The 22,633-nt window shown below is 44.0% G+C and overlaps 1 protein-coding gene across 1 annotated transcript in view; it reads right to left on the minus strand.

Moving 5' to 3' along the window:
- LOC125741965 (golgin subfamily A member 6-like protein 22) overlaps positions 1-22,633 on the minus strand; it is a 213,354-nt gene that overhangs the window by 105,327 nt on the left and 85,394 nt on the right. The window contains exon 2 of the mRNA XM_049013555.1: positions 19,705-20,007. Within this exon, the coding sequence (XP_048869512.1) occupies positions 19,705-20,007 (303 nt within the window). The remainder of the gene's footprint in view (positions 1-19,704; positions 20,008-22,633) is intronic.

Raw genomic sequence — 22,633 nt, forward strand, 5'->3', positions numbered from 1 at the left:
TTGTCTGTTTCACACTCATATGTACTTTGCTCTCTTCTTGATTACAGGTGTTCACTGTAATGTTCAACTCACACAGCCAGGATCTATGACAGTGAGACCAGGAGAGTCTCTGACCATCTCCTGTAAAGTCTCTGGTTATTCACTGACTGACAGCAGCTATGCTACACACTGGACCCGGCAGCCTGCAGGGAAAGAGCTGGAATGGGTTGGTGGTATAGGGTATGATGGGAGCACTGCTTACAAAGAGTCTCTTAAGAATAAGTTCACCATCTCCAGAGACACCTCCAGCAGCACAGTGTCCTTACAGGGGAAGAGCCTGCAGACTGAAGACACAGCTGTGTACTACTGTGCCAGACGTGCACAGTGAGGGAATGTAACGGGAGAGTGATACAAAAACTGATCTAGACTTAATGTGTCAAATGGGTAATATTACTGTCTGATAAAGTTTAAGAAAGCAAACAAATTTATTTAAAAATGAAAGACCTGATATTCATGGTGGTTTGGAGGTTTGGGCTGTCAAATCTATTCAAATAGATTAGGTTAGGCGCTTGATTTTATACATCTGTGGCAATGAGTCTGAAGAAAAGACCTGAATTCAGAGATTAAGACGTCTGTCTCAATACGTCCATATAGTGTATATCTGCCCCATAATAATGAAAATGATGCAGGACTCTGGATCCCCCGCTACCCTGAACTGGGCAAGACGCTACAGGAAGTGGACGGATGGATGGATGGTGATTTTCTAAACTACTTATCCTACCGGGTCGCGGGGGGTCCGGAGCCTATCCCGGAAGCAATGGGCACGAGGCAGGGAACAACCCAGGATGGGGGGCCAGCCCATCGCAGGGCATACTCACACACCCACTCCTACACAATTTAGCAACTCCAAATAGCCTCAGCATGTTTTTGGACAGTGGGGGTAAACCGGAGTACCCGGAGGAAACCCCACGACGACATGGGGAGAACATGCAAACTCCACACACATGTGACCCAGGCGGAGACGCTAACCCAGGTCCCAGAGGTGTGAGGCAACAGTGCTAACCACTGCACCACCATGGCGCCCAGATGGTGACATATAATATAATTTATCTATAAAAATATTTATTTTTCACAATGATTTTGATGACTGAGGCTCAATTGAAAGCTGATGAAGCTACAAGCAGCCAGGACAGCACAATGCAAAACTGATATTTTTTTAATACTTTTACAAAATCTTTGATAAAATCATGACTTATTTAATCCAGATGTAATGTGTATAGAGCTGCTCATTTTAATTAGAATGCCAGGATAAAAAAGCTTTAACATGACAGGAAAAATAAATACATTTCAAAGAGTATTTAACATAATTCCCGTGGTGTGTAACAGGGGTGATTCTAGGATTTGGGTAGATATTTTCATCTAACGAAACATGGGATGCCAATTTGTACAAATCATGGGAAAAGAATTCAGATTGGCTGAGAAAAAAATAAGCTGAAGGGTGTAGAATCGGCCGTGGTCTGTAGAAACAGAACGATTATCAAACTACAAACAATCACTGCAGTTCCAGCAGGAACCACAAGATGTCCTCAGACTGACAGTAAATGCAGGCAGCAGAGGCACACAAATATCAGACTGAGACCCATTTTAGATAGACTGTAGCAGCTGTACTACTTTATAAACTGCTGTTGTGAATCTTGTAATATGATATGAAATATGAATAGTTTTACACTTGCAGCATATTTCATTGTGCTGAAAACTGAGCAACTGACTTGGCAAAGGAATGTAAGAAAAGATTTTAACCTTGCATAAGAGAAAAACAAAGTAATTCAATACATAATGTTACTCATTATTACTAATGCATTTTAAAACACTTACAATGAGATTATAGTGAAACTGGATTTTGGAATCTACTGAAAGTGTGTGATTATCGCTTGTGGAGCGAATTGCTGAAACATACATAGCAAATTACATAGCAAATTAATCTCTTTATCATGTGACAATTGTCCCACCCACGACCCGCCCCACACCCATCAGAGGAGGATCTTGTACAAACCTGCCACAGCTTTTAAAGGAGCCAGTGTCAGTGTGTGACAGAGAGCAGCAGTCACTGGGACTCAGTGTGTACTTTACCTCAGTGCTCCTCCCTCTGTCCTGCAGCCATGAAGCTCCTACCAGCCCTGCTCACCCTCACAGCACTGGCTCTCTCAGGTCCCTGTCTCTCTCCTCTCTGTCTCTCTTTCTCTCTGCATCTTTCTTTGTGCTCATCTAAATGTCAGCTCTATCTCTTTATTTACAGGTGTGAAGGCTGAGATTGTACTGACTGAGTCTGAACCAGTGGTGAAGAGACCAGGAGAATCACACAGACTGACATGTACAGCCTCTGGGTTCACAGTCAGTAGCTACTGGATGCACTGGGTCAGACAGGCTCCTGGGAAGGGACTGGAGTGGAACGCTCGGATCATCAGTGGTGATAGCACTTACTACTCCCAGTCAGTTCAGGGCAGATTCACCATCTCCAGAGACAACGGCAGGAACCAACTGTATTTACAGATGAACAGCCTGAAAGCTGAAGACACGGCTGTGTACTACTGTGCCAGAGAGTCACAGTGATGGGGGCTGTGGGGAAGCCGTACAAATACTACTTCCTCATAGAGAATAAGGATGTCGAAATTATTTATTTCATTATGTTTTACCTTAATAAAATTTCATATATTTGGAAAATTGTAATTAATGCAAACTGAAAAATGAAAAATGTATATTTATGAAATTGTTTGTGTTTCTTTTACATTCACCTGCATAAATTAGTTGTGCATTTGAATAATTTGAAAGAGAAAAATCATACAGAAAAATCCACTTTTTGGCCACTAAAATAGACGAGGCGACACACCAGGTTGTTACCGCAAGATAATCAAAAGGAAAATATGGAAAAGAAAGAACAATATTTTCCATTTTTTCGGCAAATGACAGAACCCAAGCTGAGCAGAAATTCCATCCATTTTCTTAACCGCTTATCCTACTGGGTCACGGGGGGTCCGGAGCCTATCCCGGAAGCAATGGGCATGAGGCAGGGAACAACCCAGGATGGGGGGCCAGCCCATCGCAGGGCACACTCACACAGTATTCACTCACACACCAATCACTCACACACCATTCACTCACACATGCAATTTAGTAACTCCAATTAGCCTCAGCATGTCCTTGGACTGTGGGGGGAAACCGGAGTACCCAGAGGAAACACCACGACGACATGGGGAGAACATGCAAACTCTGCACACATGTGACCCAGGCGGAGACTCGAACCCGGGTCCCAGAGGTGTGAGGCAACAGTGCTAAACACTGCACCACCATGCTAACCACTGCACCACCATGCCGCCCCCTGAGCAGAAATTAACCACAAAATCTGTCAGGAGAAGAAGCAGAAACGTATGGGAGCAGCATTTAGTGGAGGCTAATGCTAATGAGACAGATCTCAGGAAGGAGTAAGAAAAGTGCGACGCAGGTGAAAAGTTTGATGTAACTTGCAGGTGGCGATAGTGTATATTGCATTGCTGCATGTTTAAGTAACTAATAACACATGATCGTTATGTGAATGACGCCATCATGGTCTTTATGAGCTCCCACACCTCAGAGTTTATATATTAATCACTTCCTATAGGGCACCAACAAACGGCTTATGCAAAGGTACAAAATGGCTGCATAGAACATGGAGAAGTCCTGGTCCTGCCAGTTAGAGTAGTTGTGTGACATTCACAAACGACTGGTTCATAGGGAGCAGGTTCCTTACAAGAACTGTACTCTTGAACACTGTGCGGCATGTTCTCTGCATGTCGTCGTGGTACTCCGGGTTCCCCCCACAGTCCAAAAACATACTTAGGTTAATTGGAGTTACGAAATTTCCCATATGTGTGAGTGAATGGTGTGTGAGTGTGCCCTGCGATGGGCTGGCCCCCCATCCTGGGTTGTTCCCTGCCCATTGCTTCTGGGATAGGCTCCGGACTCCCTGCGACCCAGTATGATAAGCGGTTTGGAAAATGGATGGATGGATAAACCTGGGTCTATTAAAAGAAGGTGATGCTGCCTGAACCACCAACCAAGGCTGGGAGGAAAGGGAGGAACACTAGTCAAATGAAGGAAGAAAAACAGCCCACCCTATCTCATGGTCACGGATACAAAAGTCAGGGAGTGTTATGAAGAAGACACCACACTTAAGACCATTGGTTTTATGCAGTGAATTACACCAGAGAGAGTATTTGCATTTTAGCTGTGTTATGTAACATTCCTCAGGCTTCATTTTATTGTTTTCTTCAACACAACAAAGTCCCACGGTAACAAAAGCGCTGAGGCCAGGATCGTTAATTGCAATGTGGGGAGTGCAGACCAGCTGCGCTGGGGGATCGTGCTCAGTCACGGTAAAAGGCAAACGGGTAATTTGTGAATAAGCTCATAATCTAACTACAGCTTCTTGTATTGTGGGAGGCGTGTGTAACATAACGTTGTTCCACATACCAATATCACTACGTATCAGTATCACAAAACAAAATATTAAATGTTAAGATTCTGTCATTCTTAAAATCTGAGTATTTAACATTATGTTCCATAGCGATTTGTGGAGATAAATGCCCTCGGACAGTAGTGTTCATTTCACAATTAAGTCTCTTTAAGTCATTGTTTTATGTTATGCAGGATGAATGTGCGATTTTTAATTAATCAACCTTTAAGGGTTATATGCTTACGGTGTTGTATACTATTCTCGGTCTACAAGTCAATTTATAAAAGTTTGTTCCTCTATTTATAGAATAATATATAGAATAATTATACAAGAGCTATAATTATTATGATGTTATTATTTAATTGTGTGGGCCGTGCTGCTTGATTACATTTGACTCCTCGGCACGTGGGACGCTGCGGGTTTGAAAGACGCAGCTTCACTTGTTTTCTGCACCAAGATGACGAGGTGGGTTGCCATTCTGCTCTCATTTTATCAGATAATTTATCTTATTATTTAGTATCTGTCAAATTTGCATATATATTAAAATATGTTTGGTGAGGGCTCTGTTGAACAACTCCGCTTTGACCAGAAGGGGGACCACTAGCAGGTTCTGCTTTACTTGTCCCTGTATGAGGTGTTGCGGTGTTAAGCTGGTGATGCAGGTGGAGAGGTTTGAACACTGTCAGGTGTCCCTCCTGAACAGGGCACGTCCCACAAGCTCAATCCCAGCCAAGCAGGCCTGAGTCCAGCTCTCACTCCACCGATCCCCAGCAATGTCAACTTGGAAGGGGGTGTTCTGTACGCACAACTGAGACAACCCAGGTGGGGCTCAGCTTATCGGCTGCACTACCTGAGGCCTGACTCGACCAAGGTTGGCAAAATGGCCTTTAGGTATCACCCACCCTAGTGAGTGTCCAAGCTAGGGCCGTTCTCAGAACTCACCCTAGACGAGGTCCTGCTCAAAAGTTGTAATGACCGCCTGAGGTACCTGTCAGCCTTGCCCTTAATGAGTCAGTGGGTGCAGCCGGGCTGGCACACTTTTGGGCGTCCAATTGCTGAGAACTCCCCTTCGGTTCTGACAAACTGTACGATCGCAAGCAGTGACAGCAGAGCCACAGACAAGCTCAACCAACAGAGAGCGAATGGTAAGCACCTAGCACAGGAAGAGCTCAACCGATTAGGTCCAGAACAACTCCCTGATGTGATTGTGTATGTAACTGGTTGACTGTTGTTAATAGTGGTTGAACTTCTATGCAAGTCACCTTGTTGGGGAAGAGAGAATGAATGAAAGCATGAAATGAAATAAAACCTAAATTAAATCAAAAAGGTAAAACATAAACCAAACCAAATGAATTGTGTTTCTTATTCAATTGTAAACATCAATTAGTTATGCAGCAATAACCAAATTAGATGTTAATGTGTTGTAATCAAATTGATTTAGTTCGTGAAGTTGATTAATGCTTTCAGGCAAGAACCTGTGTGTCCAATTATGCGTGTTGGTATTACCGCAGTTGACCACCAGAGACCCAACTCAGATGTTATTAACCTACTATGGTTGACCACTAGAGGTGCAATTTCAATGGAGTGGCGCTGCTCTGACTTGCCACTAGAAGTGCAATTTCGAAATGGAGTGGTAGTTCTATGCCTGACCACTAGAAGCGTGATTTCGTAATGGAGTGGTAGTTCTATGCCTGACCACTAGAAGCGCGATTTCGTAATGGAGTGGTAGTTCTATGCCTGACCACTAGAGGCGCGATTTCGTAATGGAGTGGTAGTTCTATGCCTGACCACTAGAGGCGCGATTTCGTAATGGAGTACTAGTTCTATGCCTGACCACTAGAGGCGCGATTTCGAAAGAGTGGTAGTTCTATGCCTGACCACTAGAGGCGCGATTTCGAAAGAGTGGTAGTTCTCCGGCTGACCACTAGAGGCGCGATTTCGAAATGGAGTGGTAGTTCTACGTCTGACCACTAGAGGCGCGATTTCGAAAGAGTGGTAGTTCTACGGCTGACCACTAGAGGCGCGATTTCGAAAGAGTGGTAGTTCTACGCCTGACCACTAGAGGCGCGATTTCGAAAGAGTGGTAGTTCTACGCCTGACCACTAGAGGCTCAATGGGGCGTTGCTCCCTCTGTAGGGGGGGGGTCCCAGGCAAGTGAGCCTAAGGGGTAACAAAACAAATGGTGTCAGGCAGGCCTTCAGGGCTCTGACCTCTAAGTGGTTAGAGTGGCGTTCGCTGACTGCACGCGTAACCAAAGATATAGCTAGGCGGTTGCCGACGCTAGATGAGTGACTTTTACTGCATGCGCATGCCGCTTGCGGCCTTCTTCTGCGCCTTGTGCAGTTTAACCCATTAAAACAATTACTGAAGCGAGACAGCGCTCGCGTTACGGCGACGGATCTAAATGGTGAGTGCACTGTATCTCGTCGCAAATGGTGCTTAAACCACGGCGGGTCGCAAGCACAGGAGACTCCCAATTTCTAAATGACAGACACACTTGGCTCACAGCGCAAAGTGGTGTTAAACTTACTTTGTTTAAAGCAGGCACACACATATGAGTAAGATCCTGATAGGTAGCTGAGCTATCGGTCTTATCTCAGGGAGTCCAAGCGCAACAGAATTCAGGTTAGAACCTCGTAATAAGAATTCCTGTTCGCTAATAGAGAGATCTCTGCCAGGATATATAGAAACGGAGAAACTCGTCCGAGTCGATCCTAGAAACAACGCGCTATATCTGAGAATCTCGTCAGATATAGGGTTAAGGTTTACTGCAGTTTAAAACGAAATAAACTAAAATAAAATAACCAAAAATAAAACAAAATAATATAACTACTAATAACAGAAATAAAATAACTATAATAAGCCCGTATGATCCCGCTTAAATGCCTTCAGATTGCACAGAGTGCGATTGATCCTCAACTTTTGCAACCAGTTAACAGTAGCGCTTATTCAACTGTACGTTCGATCATAAAAAGTTAAAATTGTGTGCTCACAATAAGTTTAAAGCTTGTGCCCGCATTCTTCAACAATAAATGTAGGAATTATTAGTTCAGGTAAATTTTAATATCTCCACCAATATGTTTTGAAATTAATTAACTTAATTATTATTTAATGCTGATTATTAACCAATTGTTATGCCGAATGTTATGCTCCTCCAAACTCAATTGTGAATCCCCGTGAGTCTGTTAATGTGAGACTTAAATGGGATTAATTAATAACCAGTATCGCTCAATAACCTGGGTTAGAAGGCTGGTCCAGCGAGCTGCGTCGGCAGGTAATGTAAATGCTCGGTCGCGAAGCTCCCCTCACGGCTGATTAGAGAGAGTCTCGCGATATTTCAGGCGAGTTTGAGGTTTCAGAGCGTAGTAGCCAGATCGCACAGAGGTAGGTACTATTGTTGAGCACTGAATGACGGAGGCTGAAGTTGTGTAAAAGACATGCATTTATTCCTACAACTAACATAAGACAGACATTACACCTAACAAACAATAAACATGAAATAACGGAATAGACACAAACAATGTAATCATGAAAAGGCAATGCCCAGATTTTAAAACGAGTAACTTAAAAAGGGAAAAACTGTTCTGCAAAGCAAGCAGTTTGTGGAAACACGACCCTAAAGTAATACAGCAGGTGAATAGGACAGTTTAGCTTGTTAGAAATGAAAGGAAGTTGGTTTATTTGGCTGCAGGAAAGGGGGGGGGGGTTTTGGCAGTTGCTTGCAGTGGCTGATGAGCTGATGGGTGATGGCACTCAGGGAGGCGCGGTGTTTGCAGCGGTTGTTGGAGTGGAGCCCCTCTGATTCTCTCTCCTGGTGAATCTTGGGCTTGGTTGCAGTTCTCTGTCCAGCTGGGCTTTCACTGGCAGGCTTCAGGAGGGCTTCTTGTTGGCTTCTCTTCTCTTGGGCTGATGTTCTCTGCCTCTCTTTGGGCTGATGGTCTTTTGTTTTCTCCTCCCTTCTGTTTCTCCTCTCCTGGCTTTGTTCGGAGGTGCCAGGTTTTATAGTGTAAAGTTCGTGAATAGGAGTGACCAGGAATTCCACTCCTGGACCAATGGCTGACCATCCATTTGGCGGGCTTTCAGAAGGGGGTCTTTATCAGTCCTTTTGAGATTTATGACCAGACTGATTTCCCTTGTATTGATGATTTTCGTTAGGCTGGTGTAACTTTTGATATATTCACTTTCGTGGTAACCACTGACCAGATTTGGAAACTGGAGTGATTTTCCATCGGTTTGATACCAAACATGCCGTACCAGCCTAGCGGTTCACACCGAATACCATCTGTAATGATTAATTAATGATTACTTATAGTATGTCATTATGTTATATTACTCACACCAGTACCTAGTCCAGGTGGTCTAGGTTGCACCTCAATCAGAGGTTACCCTTTATACAGACATTATATGATATATTCACATTCCAACAGCTCCATCTTACCCTTAGGCATGGTAGAATACAAAGATCAGATAAGGGCTGCTGAGGAATGTGGAAAAGAAAAGGGGGACGAAGGTTTTTCAGTCAAGGAAAAAGAATCTGTGAAAGTTAGGACACATTACAAACATAACCTATCTGTATATTGAGACTAGTAGTCATGAGTAAATAAGTATACAGATATACAACAGCCAGACTTAAAAGAAACTTTCTTTAGGGTGTTGGGTGAGTGGTATGTAAGGCAGGATGTCTGGGGAGGGGGTTGTGTGCCAAGTCGAGGGACCCCTGTCCTTGAGGTCCACTCTGCTGTCTGTAGGTCGTTAAAACTTTGAGCAATAAAAGTTGGAGTGCTGGCCTCCCTTGTTATCTGTGTGTGTTTAAGTGTGTCTGTGTGTGGGGTCACGAACACCCTTTGAGGCCTTGGCCAACGTGTGCCTCTCGTACCAGGGTAGGCCTTGTCTCAGGCCACCTGGAATTTAAGCTTTGTGATATGTGCATGTGTGATCCTACAGGGGCTTCAAGCATGCTGAGGCAATCCAGGACGATCATGAGCAGAAGATGACCCTGGGGTTAGAGTGGGGGGAGGGATTTTATATTCCCTGGCCTGCTCGTCGTCATGTGAATAAGAGCATCTGTCTTTTTCGTTTTTAAAAGAAGCAAACTTATTATTAAGCTACATCCAGAAAAGACGCTACACACTGAATACAGTACAGCTGCAGGCTGCACACGACATCTGCTCCTAACGGGACAGTGTGAAACAATGAAGCGAAGCTGCAGTGATATTTCATTTTGCGTCGCCCCAGTTCGTTTGATATGGGCATTTTAACGCTACTGTTTCGATGAGTGATTAGGTCACGCTGACATTTCTCTGCGGTCCCTCACAAACTTTGTGTCACGTAGACTTCTGCGTCACATGGAAAATGTTGTACTGACACATTTTGACTTGAATAGATGCTGTGCAGTTTACGTCGTGATACCGCACCAAGGTTGAATCCTTATAATAGTAATGGGTGGAGTGGGGTTCCTGTCACCCCCAATTTGAGCTGAATTAACTCCATGTAATGCAGCTTCGTCCCAAAAAGCATGTGATTGGTCAAATGAGGTCTGCAAATTGCTCATAATGGCTGCACTGTTAATGATTCATAATAATGATGCAGCTAATACGCTACATCATGGCCATGTGGTTTCGGCTGATGTCAGAACGTAAAGCCCCTCCCACTGGACTAGTCAGGAAAGATGAAAACCTAAAGACTCAGATTTAGGAGCACAGGAGTGAGGGTGGGATAGGAGCAGCCGCAGCAGAATTGGCATCTCACCGGGACGGCTTTTTCCGGAAGCTGGGCGCTCTCCTCCAGACGCTTGCTTCTCACATGGCTGCTGTCTGTGCACACTGAACAATCCATGTGGCAATTTGTTCAGACTTTTTATTTTCATCCAAGACTGTGTTACAGAATCCTATTTTAAAAACAGATTTTAAAAGCAATTGTCAACTGTTGCAGCTGCAAAAATTCCTAAAACAAATGTGCCATGTCTTTTATAGTATCAGTAAAGAATGCAAATTCTTTATGATTCACTCTCTGAAATGCTTAGTTACTTCTGGAAGTGCAGAGAGACTCCCTGGGTGGGCTGCTGGTCTGTTTTAGGGTTCATCCATTTGGATATCAATTCAGTTCTATAGATTACCTATTACAAAGCACAGCCAACAACAATCCTGGGCTCCATGAATTTACTTATTTATGGAGGTTAGGTGACAAAGAGAAGAAGTTGCAGAAGCCCTCAACTGCACAAGACAAATCTAGCTGAGCTTCTTCATGAGATTTTTAGTCAGAACGATCTCCAGGCTGTACCCTTCAAATCCTAGTCCTACACCTCCTTCAAACTGACCAAACCCCAGTGTAGCTCCTCCTTCAAACTGGCCAAACCCTAGTGTAGCTCCTCTTTCAAACTGGTCAAACCCCAAAGTAGCTCCTCCTTCAAACTGGCCAAACTCCAGTGTCGCTCCTCCTTCAAACTGGACAAGCCCCAGTGTCGCTCCTCCTTCAAACTGGACAAGCCCCAGTGTCGCTCCTCCTTCAAACTGGACAAACCCCAGTGTCGCTCCTCCTTCAAACTGGACAAACCCCAGTGTCGCTCCTCCTTCAAACTGGACAAACCCCAGTGTCGCTCCTCCTTCAAACTGGACAAACCCCAGTGTCGCTCCTCCTTCAAACTGGTCAAACCCCAGTGTAGCTCCTCATTCAAACTGGCCAAATCCCAGTACAGCACCTCTTTCAAAGTAACCAAAGTAACCACAGTACAGTACCCCGGCTCTGTTTGTGAAAAATTGTGGTGAGTCCGCATTTCTGCAGTCAGTGTACCGTTCTAGCTTTGCTGTATCTGGTTTAAATAAAAATGTAAATGAAACGGTCTTGAGCCTTTCGGATGCGGCTCTGAAGGGATCTGAGCTACCATGTTTGCTCCTGTTGCTGCATAGCATGTTTCAGAAGCCAGCAAATTTGTTTCTGTAACACAGTGACATTTGTTTAATGGCCGTGACAGGTCCTTCTCCCAGATTTAATCACAGGAGCCTGGCTCTAAATCACCCCGCAAAATCCTTTTGTCGGGCTTGTTTTAGGGCTCAGCTACACCCCATGTCCCTTCATCTGCTATTGTTTGAGACAAAAATCATCATTTAAATCTGAAGTTATTCAGGATGCAACGCATCACTGATTTTCTGAGCGTTCATCACAAAATCTCCATTCATTTTCAGCACTCCAAAGGTCTGGACACCTTTGAAACAGGATGTTTCTCTGGTAGTCGGAAGTATGTGTTGAGTGTAGAGCCGTCCTCTTGTTCAGCTGCTCTCCGTTTGCATCCGATGGTGCAGCCCATAGACTCGACGACTACAGAACATTGGGAAAACAACACTGACAGCCTGCATACCTGCTGGTGGTGGGTGCCCCAGGGAGACCCTGATTGGTCAGAAAGCCTGGCTCAGTTTGCCTTTCAAAGGAGGCACAAGGTGTGGACATTCTCGCTGGAGCTGACAGCTGATTGACAGATAGCGGCGGAGGTCCCTGGGGCTTGTTCTGAGTCGTCACTGGCAGGCAGTGACAGCACAGCTGTGCTTGTGTGGATGGTGCTGGGAATCCATAAATGGACTGCAAGCTCTTCTGCAAGTTACTGGCCCACAGCCAAAGGAGCCGTTTCCCTGTAACTGTAGTGGGTAGGGACTGGTGAATACGGACGGGCAGACAGATGGATATTTTTATTATTAGTGCTCTTAAAGGTGTGATTATGAGCTTTTTCAAATAGAAAAAGAGCATCTTTCATTAGCATACTGGGGCCAGAAGACAGGAAGCTGCTCGGCTTCCCAGCAGGACGGCCGCTGAGCGTGAATAACGGTGGCTGTTTAAAGGCTGTCCTGTAACTCACTCTATTCGGTTAACAGAAATGTTCAGGACACCATGTCCTAAAATGTAATAAGATTGCTCCCCGGCAAATGTTTGGCTTATTACCAAGGTTCGGAAAAACATTATTAAAATAACTCTCAGTAAAGCTGAAAGTAGACAAACTGGTGGTATTATGGTAAATGAGTCAACCGAAGCTGGAAACAAAGGCAATGTAAAAATGGCAGGTGATAGATTTTTAGCTTTTCGAAGCCGTGTGGAAAGAACATTTAACCCGCATTTTATCTCTGCTGTACACTGCCTCCACGCTCTGTCTCCATCCCTACCTAACCTCTGACACCAGCATTTCTCTCAGGGCATTTTGATGTTTTGTTAACCAAAGTGGGAATATTTTGAGGTGCTGGAATAGTGGTGGCTGATTTTCTGCTTATTTACGTGACTGTGGAGGCCATGCGGTCGAGTCCATTTCAGACCACATCATTAACACATCATTGATGTGTTAACAAACATAGTTAGGACTGATGACTCAACTTTGAAGACAAGTTCATCAAATTCTCATAGATCTTCTTATTTCTAGGCTACTAGTAGCATAAGGAAAGTGCATTCCTATAGTTACCTATCCACGGTGATATGACTTTCAGACTAAGGTCTTTACAGCACACATTGGAACAGGGCACCGAATCTTAATGGGGTTCTCCTCGTCTAATGAGCTGTGGCTAAGATCACATCCTTCTGCAGGCAGGATTATCTCCTTAGGTTATTTGGTTTTGGAGCATATGATGTGGCCTTGAGCAATAACAGTATGCTGGCTTTAGACGGCTCCTATTGACTTACGGAGAGAGTACCATTCCATCAAGGAAAGGGGACAGAGGGTCATTACACACTCAGGTAGGTAATAGGGTTTTTCAGAAGCTTTACACATTTCTTGGAATTGTACGACAATTTCGAAAGACTATGAAGTCGAGAAGCTGACGAATTGCTGGAAGATGTTCTGATTTTCAGTTGAAAAGGCAGCAAACATGGGTCACTGAATCCTTCTATGCAGCCCAGTGACTGTTACGTAATGGATAAAAGGGGAACATTGCCAGTTGTTCCAGGTTTTCTTTTGTTTACTACCATATTACACCTAGAATTTTGCTGCTGTAGGTTTCTGTAATGTAGGAAGGCCAGTTTAACCAAAGAACCAGCCGCCAGGTGATGGGTCACAGCAAGGAGGGGTATGGGGTTGGGTGTCAGTGTTTGGGTACATTTAATGGAGGTGAGATAGGAATATAACAATGAAAAGATACAAACATCAGGATTTTATAGGGCATATTTAGGGATTTGCAATCAAATTTTCCGGCATTTTACAAAAATACCCAGAGGATGACATTCAGCGCCAGTACTGGCAGCAAACAGCCATTCAGCCCCAGTGTCCTGCCTTCCGAGTCAGACGGCCATGCTTATCACTTTTGTTACTGATTCGTAGTAGCAGGAATGATGTTCGCTTGTGTGTGTGTGTCACCCAGTCATGGTGTGCCTTCATTACTGTGTCCCCAGCAAACTTTTTCTGTGCTGTAATTTCCTGCAGTGATTACAGTCTGCGCTACACTACATACTAATGAGGCGTAATGCTTCAGAGTGTGAAAACATACTTCACTCGCTCTGCTCCTTCACTCCTAAGGTGGACCAGGTGAATTTTCTTTATTGAAAGCCAAGTGTGGTATAGAATGAGGTCATTTTGGACCTGATTTTTAAAATGTCCTTGCAGTGTGATGTATATAGGTTCCAATGCCTGCAGATAGCAAATTTGGATCATTTGATGCAAACCGAAGCCCTCGTTTGATGGCAGCCGTATTCTGCTATTCCTGTTAGACCTGTGCTTTTAAGTTCCCCTTGGAAACAGCCATCAGCTTACAATGAATGTGCCATAATGATGCGGACTGCTGGGTCACTTTCTGAGCTGAAATAGCCAGGATGGGGGCAAACGTTCTCAAGGAAAGTTCCTCCAGGGATGGCAGACTGAGCTCCAGTGGATCAGGAAGGGCTCACAAGCTGGGCTTTAATCCCCTGGTGAAGCTGGTGGCGGATGTGATCTTGGCATGGCGAGCCAGAGTTGGAGTGACAGCGAGCCCTATGCCTGCCAAGTTTCCTTTTTACATCCCATCATAACGTGGAAACCAACCCCTCCCGACTGCAGCTTGGCCAATCAATCAGAGGCTCCAATTACTTGTGAAGGATTTCTTTTCACTACTTCTGCAAAGAAGTCTGACATCACTAAGAATCGCAGATGACCTTGGCGTGCAAACGTGGCTCTCACCATGCTTAAATCTACAGGCCTGCTCTTTGTTGAATAAAAGATGTGTCGTCACTTCTACTCCTCTTTCGTCATCCTCATGGATCTTTCCATCACCCTTATTTCTGACTCTCTCCTGTTCCATCTTCATTTTAGAGAATGCTGCCACAATACCTAATGGTGAAACACGCAAATTGGTGAGATGAATAAAAAATTCTGGAAGAGAACACCTGGGATTGGGTTTGATATTATTCTGAAAATATGACATTTTCAAAATACACAGTAGCAGTTCTAACTAAATATAGTTTTTGGTAACACTTTATTTGAGGGGGCACAAATAATATAGTATTATGCTATTACTGATGTATTAATTAACCACAATATACATCTCAGTTACACAAGGATCTCATGTTTGTTCATCGTTAATGAATAAGACAAGTGAAATACTGATCTGATGTTTGCATCATTAATATATCGTGAGGCATCTCAAGCTGTTACTATATTTGTTACTGTGTTTGTTCTGTAACCCTTTGTGAGCTACTGAAGGAATTACTGAAGGTCAAATGCACAATATATGCTCATCTGTTCATCATAAAAAATCATGATGCATCATTTATCTAAAGTAGTGACTGTATTTGTCCATGATTTGTACTTCAGTAGTAACTGACTTACTTCTAAGTAATTTGTGGCCGACTGTCTTTGGGGAGGTGGCCATAACCTTATAAGAGTGTCATATTCCATTCCTGTTGGGTTTCTTATTAAACGTTAAATAAAGAGCAAATGAATCACAGTTAATACAATCTTTAATTTACGGGCAGGTTTTACTTTACTGACAGCTTACACATGCCTCACTGTTATGCCTTCGTTTGCACACGTCACGACCCAGTTTAGACCGGAAACCTGAACTGGACTGTGCATGAGTAGATAAGTATCATTTCCGCTCACTACTTCTTCACGGCGGCTGGGCGATTTCACAAATTGATTTATTGCAGTTTATTTAAACATAGGTTGTACTTTGCACTTATTTGAATTATTGTGTATATATGTGTTTTTAGGAGGTGGTGCAGTGGTTAGCTCTTTTGCCTCACATCTCTGGGACCTGGGTTTGAGTCTCCACCGGGGTCACATGGTGTGTGAGTGTGCCCTGCGATGGGCTGACATCCCATCCTGGGTTGTTCCCTGCCTTGTGCCCATTGCTTCTGGGATAGCCTCCGGACCCCCCACGACCCAATAGGGTAAGCGGTTTGGAAAATGGATGGATGGATGATCGTATTTTTAAATAATTTATACTTAAAAAAATAGTCTGTGGTACATGGGCGGAGTTTAAATTTGGACGTCATTATTTTTATGAATTATGACATCATAAGCGGGAGGGGGAGCGTATCCCTTATTCTGATTGGTCGAGGGGTTATCTCCATGTACCATACATTGCCGATAGGGGGCCATATGGTTTGGGTGATAAGGGTTGCCGTTAAACTTTAATAGAATAAAAATACATTACATGTATTTATTTGTGTTATTTTTAATTACGTTTTCAAGGAATAATAAAACATATGGCAGGATGAATGCAAGCTAGCGCATACACGTCCAGCGGGGCCCGTCCGGCCGCAGGCACGGGCTGTTAGGAGTAGGCACAAGCGCCACAGCGTATTTTAAAAGAATGTGGGGATCTGAACGGGCTGGTAGGAGTAGTTGCGCGGCACTGGTAATTACACCATATTGGCACCCACTTGAGCCAGGTCATATGACCTACCAGGAAGTTATAAAAGGCTGCCAAGATGGAATCTCATTCTCTTGCTGCTGTGTTTTACAACTGGACATGGGATGGGTTCTTCTTCCCTGTGGGTAAGGAAAAGAGGAGAGGGTTTGTTTGAGAACTTGAATGTTTAATTTTAATTTTACCAGGGTGACTGCTAGCAGCATGTAACTCTTCATGGAGGACGCGGAGGTGACTGGAATTTTATCATTTGACGTGATCCCCTACGGGCTGCTGGACTACAGACATTGAGGCTCTGGTAACTTGGGTTATACTGTGGGATTTAAAAGGGTCTATGTTTCTTTGTTGATTGTTTCTTTGTTCCTGTAGTATTGGAACGCTTCCTTTTGGTGTTGCTGTGCTGCGAGGGCATTAAGCATTCCTGCAAAGGACCAGAGTAGCTGCTGTTTTAGGCTTATTTGATAGGCTTTTGGTTTTCTTTTTAGTGCCCTGGTTGTTGCTATGGGCTAAGTTGTAACTAATTTTAGTATTGTATTTTGGGCGGTGGACATCGGCCGCTACCCTCCCCTTATGTTTGTACATGGGATTTTTCTGTACAAGGTCGGATCCACACAGGCTTTTGCTCTCTGCTGTTGGGGTGCCACACTGAGCGGACACTGTACTGTTGTGTGTAGTGTTTGTCGTGTTGCATGCTGTGGTTTTGCTCTTTTCTTTGTCACCAGGGGCCTCCTGAGCTGAGAGCTGCGCGTGCCTATCTGGAGGATAGTCAGCCGCCCCCCAACCCTACCCCCCCAGCAACCTTCTTTGTCTAATAGTTTTTAGATATTTGTAATAAAGTGGATTGGGTTTTATTTTTATATGCCTCTTTGTTATTGTCTTTTGCGGGGAGGGTTCGAACTTAGCCACGTTACAGAAGGAACATTAGCAGTTCCTCCTGCCCTTACCAGGAGGTGGCGTAGTCAGAGCAGTGTGAGTATTCTGTGCTTTGGGCACCACAAGAAAGCACCGAAATGTTTTAAAGAAAAACTTTAGCGTTATTTTAAAAGAAAACAATCAAGGAATAACCCTGTTAATTCTTGTTTAAATAAATTAACGCAAGAGAGTCGGCTCTTTAAAGAAAATACTGTGTGGCTCTATGAGCATGCGCTTCATGAGAGCGAGCCAGAGAGGAGAGCGCATGCGCTCATTTAAACAAGAATTAACCGCGTTATTTCTTGATTATTGAAATGCTTCGAGCGTTTTACTTTATTATTCACATTGGCAGAAAAGTGCTTCATTACTTAAAAAACGTTATGGTTATAGGGGTTTATTTGAAATAACAGGCGCTCCGCTGGTGTCGCCATTTTGAAACGGGCTGGCCACTTCGGTCTATCATTTGACCGCATTGTTCAAACAGACCTGCCGATTATGGCCGAGCTCTGGGACTCGGTCATTTAGCCTTTTGGCCTATTAAAGTTTGCTGTTAAAATGCTTTCTTCAACCTAACACTGGTAAATACCGCTAAAGTTTTTCTTCTTATTCTTTAAGCATGTTGATTAAATGTAACGAGTTGAAGTGCTTTCTTTTAAAACGACGTGCTGTATGTTGGTTTCACTTGTGCTTGTTTAAACTCAGCATTTGCGCTTATGCTTCTTCCGGGCATGTTTGTAGTTGTTTAAATTCCGCCTGCTTTTCTTTTAAAATAACGCTAAAGTTCTATAAAACATTTTGGTGCTTTTAAAATACGCCGTGGCGCTTGTGCCGCCTACTAACACTACATCGCTGGACGTGTATCTTACATTTGTCCCGTTTGTTTTATTCCTTAAACGTAATTAAAAATACAATATGAATACATGTAATGTATTTTCATTCTATTAAAGTTTAAAGGCAAGGGGCCATACTTTATTACGTACGCACGAAAGGGGAAGGGGTCTAAAAATTTGACCGAATTTTGCGTACGTGTGCGTATGCTGGGGGGGGGGGGGTGAATCAATTTGAGAAATTTCAAATTTAAGCGTTTCGTTCACGATACCTGACCTGCTGGATTGCATTCCATACGTGCATATAACTCAAAATGCAACATGAGATTTTTAAGACGATCGGACTGTTTAAACAATATCTCATAAATTATCTAAAAAAAAAAAAAAAAGGTTGGCAATGCACCACGGACCTCCGAAATACCTGGTTTAAAAGGCGCTATAACATTATGGAAATGGCGACCCATTTCGTTTTATTTGAAAGTGATTTTATTACGGTAAATCTCATGACATCCCATCTCATTTGTTATCCCTAAAGTTAACAGGAACGTTTGTAGTTCCAAAAAGCAGTGCATAAGTCGACTGACGATCGCCCGTGCGTACGTACGCGGGGGGGGGGGGGGGGGGGGGGTCAACTACCCAGCGCACGTGTGCTTACGGGGGATGGGGGTTACAAAAATCGGTAAAATGTGCGTACGTACTAAAAGTATGGCCCCAACCCTTATCACCCAAACCATATGCCCCCCTATCGGCAACACGTGTAATAGACTTTTGGAATATTCCTGACACCTACTCACATTCAAATGAAAACACCTGTCTCTTCTTCGTTTTTAATGCTTTATTTACAAGAATTTACATATTTAAATAGTACTGATAGTCAAAGTTCTATGTTCTCATCCACTATTGGCGTATTCATCTTGCATCATCTCCTCCATTGCCTTGCCTTGTACTCCTCCATTGCCTTATACTCCTCCTCAATTGCCTTGTTCTCCTCCTCCATTGCCTTTCTCCCCTCCTCCTCCCTTGCCTTGTACTCCTTCACCATTGCCTTGTACGCCTCCTCCATTGCCTTGTTCTCCTCCTCCATTGCCTTTCTCTCCTCCTCCTCCCTTGCCTTGTACTCCTTCACCATTGCCTTGTACGCCTCCTCCATTGCCTTGTTCTCCTCCTCCATTGCCTTTCTCTCCTCCTCCTCCCTTGCCTTGTTCTCCTCCTCCATTGCCTTGTTCTCCTCCTCCATTGCCTTGTTCTCCTCCTCCATTGCCTTGCTCTCGTCCTCCTCCATTGCCTTGAACTCCTCCATTGCCTTGCTCTCCTCCTCCTCCATTGCCTTTCTCTCCTCCTCCTCCCTTGCCTTGTACTCCTTCACCATTTCCTTGCTCTCCTCCTCCTCCCTTGCCTTGCACTCTTCCTCCATTGCCTTGCACTCCTCCACCAATCCCTTGCACTCCTCCACCAATCCCTTGCACTCCTCCTCTATTGCCTTGTACTCCTCCTCTATTGCCTTGTACTCCTCCTCCATTGCCTTGCACTCCTCCACCAATGCCTTGCACTCCTCCACCAATGCCTTGCACTCCTCCTCCATTGCCTTGTGCTCCTCCTTCATTGCCTTGCACTCCTCCACCAATCCCTTGCACTCCTTCTCCATTGCCTTGCACTCCTTCTCCATTGCCTTGCACTCCTCCACCTTTGCATTGCACTCCTCCACCTTTGCCTTGCTCTCCTCCTGCTCCATTGCCTTGTACTCCTCCACCACTGCCTGGCTCTCCACCACCACTACCTGGCTCTCCTCCTCCATCACCACTGCCTGGCTCTCCTCCTCCATCACCACTGCCTGGCTCTCCTCCTCCACCACCACTGCCTGGCGCTCCACCACCATTGCCTGGCTCTCCACCACCATTGCCTGGCTCTCCACCACCATTGCCTGGCTCTCCTCCTCTACCACCACTGCCTGGCTCTCCTCCTCCACCAGCACTGCTTGGCCCTCCACCTCCACTGCCTGGCCCTCCACCACCACTGCCTGGCTTTCCTCCTCCTCCACCATTGCCTGGCTCTCCACCACCATTGCCTTTTTTCCTTTCCCTTTTTTTGAAAAAAACTTCTTTATCCAGGATATCTTTTTTTTCCCTCCATTTTCCTTCCTTTCTTTAGCTTCCCCAGCATCGTTTGGTACCGCTGGCAGCCTAAAGCAGTTCAGAGTAAAGCACTTCATTTTTAGATGTGTCTCGCTCGATGTCTGATTTGTTTTGAAGTGGTATTAGTGCCTACAGCTCAGTTTATACCTTCAGAATGATAACATCAGAGTTGTCACGGTAACATTCTGTTCTAGAATTCTATTTGAAAAACAACTATAGGTGCCATATTTGGTCAGTGGTTCATTTTTTTTAATTCTTTGCATTTTTAATATGCTTTATTCAGCTCATATTCTACAGCATATATTGTATGAATTTCCATATTTATCTTAATTAGGTTACGCGCAGATAATATTCTGTACTTGCAAACAATGCAGAAACCTACCAAACATTGCCGGGCCGTTCCTGTGCTCACAGAGCGTAGTGAGCTTTACTTTACTCAGGAGGAGGACAGGCTCACATTTTCTGACCGTGGCCATGCCTTGTGAGAGGTGCTGAACTTAGTGATGAGACAGTTAATACCGAGATTCTGGAGATCGCCTCCTCAAAGTGAGGCCCAGCGACTTCAAGCTGGGAATCAGGGCTTGCTAAGTTTATGCAATATCACGTGACCGATGACTTCCAATTCATCCTGAGGTGTAAGAGGCTTCGAATCCTGTTGGCTCTTCAAAACTTTTATATGAGTGAGATGATTCTGATTAGCAATGGTAGTGGAGGCCAGTTTAAACGAGGAACCAGCCGTCAGGTGATGGGACAGCAAGGAGGGGTATGAAGTTTTCGGTACATTTAGTGGAGGTGAGATAAAACATTTGGTAAGGTTTAGCAGTGTCTGTAATGTCCCTGCATTGTAGACAGAGCTTTCTGGATAGATTCTGGACACACACACACCTGTATTGGACAAATGAATTCAGAAAATGGATGGATTGCAGTGTTTTTCATATGTTTTCATGAGTGGAAGTGAACTTTTACAGAACTGAGTATTTCAGTAAAATCCATTTTTGATTAATCTCATTGCCTGTATTTTTGCCCCTTATTTTGAGTTGTTTTAAATGCTGCACTGTTCAGTTGCAAATGGTAGGTCCCTCTGAATCCCATCTTCGCTTTTCTCCACCTCATGTTATTCACAGGTATCTGACTCTTGAATCTGGCTGAAATGATCCCAGTCGATTTTCCAATCTCCGCCTTTTCTATTTGGCAGAATGCACAGCCTGGATCCAAACTGCCTTCCTTCCCAGTTGGACTAACAGTTGGCTCCACCTGACACTTTATACCATTTAAACCCCAGCTGATCACAGAGCTTATTGCAGGATGTGCGTTTATTCCTCTCCATGTGTTGTGGGGCTGCCTTGCCTAACCCCTATAGTAAGGAGAAGGTCATAAACTTGTGGTCTTATGTTTTATTAATTCTGAAATGGGTAAGAAATGAGCAGCAGGACGATATAGAGCTAAAAGCATGGAAGCAGCCTGCCTCACAGTGTAGCCTTCTGCCAGCAGAACCAGGATTAAACCAGAATTTAACAATGCAGATTTTAAAAAAGTATATAGAGTGGTCTCTTAATGTTTTACAGAGCTGTGTATTGTTTATATGTATTTATTTTATGTTATAGCTGCATGTTTGAACCTGAGACCAGTTTTGAAATGGAGTCTGTTTCAGAATACTACATTCACACCCCCAAAACCTTCATATCCCAAATACTGCATCATGAAAGGTGAAAATTGGTAGGTTTATGCTGGTGAAATAATGAAGATAGATGCTGCTGCTTTTAAATCATTCACAAGTTTGTTTATTGAAATGGTTTATTGAATGGCATCTAACAATTTGAAACACATATGGAGGTATAATAGACATTCGCTTCAGAATTATATTTCTGTTATGTAATTTTATCTTTAAAGTGACCTTATTAAATTTGTTCCCCGAAGTAATAATTTCATCCCACACCCTGAGGGCTTTTGCACGCTGGTTATATGTGCTGTTAGTATGTTAACAGCATTTTCTACCCAGGGAGTCTGATCGAAAACCAAAATCAAGCTGCTGCTGTGAGCTCCTGCTGAGCACCCTGCTTGGAGGCATGTAGACTCGACGGACGCTACGGAGTGTTCCAGTGACCGCCCACTAATACATATCTGCATCATATATGTGGGAATGATGAGATTCCTCCCATTGTTCAGCTTAATCTTAATCATTAACAATTGTTTGTTTATAAGTAAATGAATTTTCTCTCTGTGTTCTTCCTATCACGTTCCCTTGGGGTGTATCGTATTACATTTTTAAATGTTTTAATGACATATAGTTTTAGGAACATCAGCTCCTGCACTGTAGTATTCAATTCAATTTATTTTATATAGCGCCTTTTAATAAAGAAAGCCAGAAGACAATGGAGGAGAGGAACCAAAAGCTCCCAAGTAAGGAGAAAAAAAACCTCTGGGGGTCCAAGGTCAACTGTCTGCCCACCCCCCCTGGGAAAACTAACATTACCGAAAACA

Source organism: Brienomyrus brachyistius, chromosome 5 (assembly GCF_023856365.1).
Source record: "Brienomyrus brachyistius isolate T26 chromosome 5, BBRACH_0.4, whole genome shotgun sequence".
Lineage (NCBI taxonomy): Eukaryota > Metazoa > Chordata > Actinopteri > Osteoglossiformes > Mormyridae > Brienomyrus > Brienomyrus brachyistius.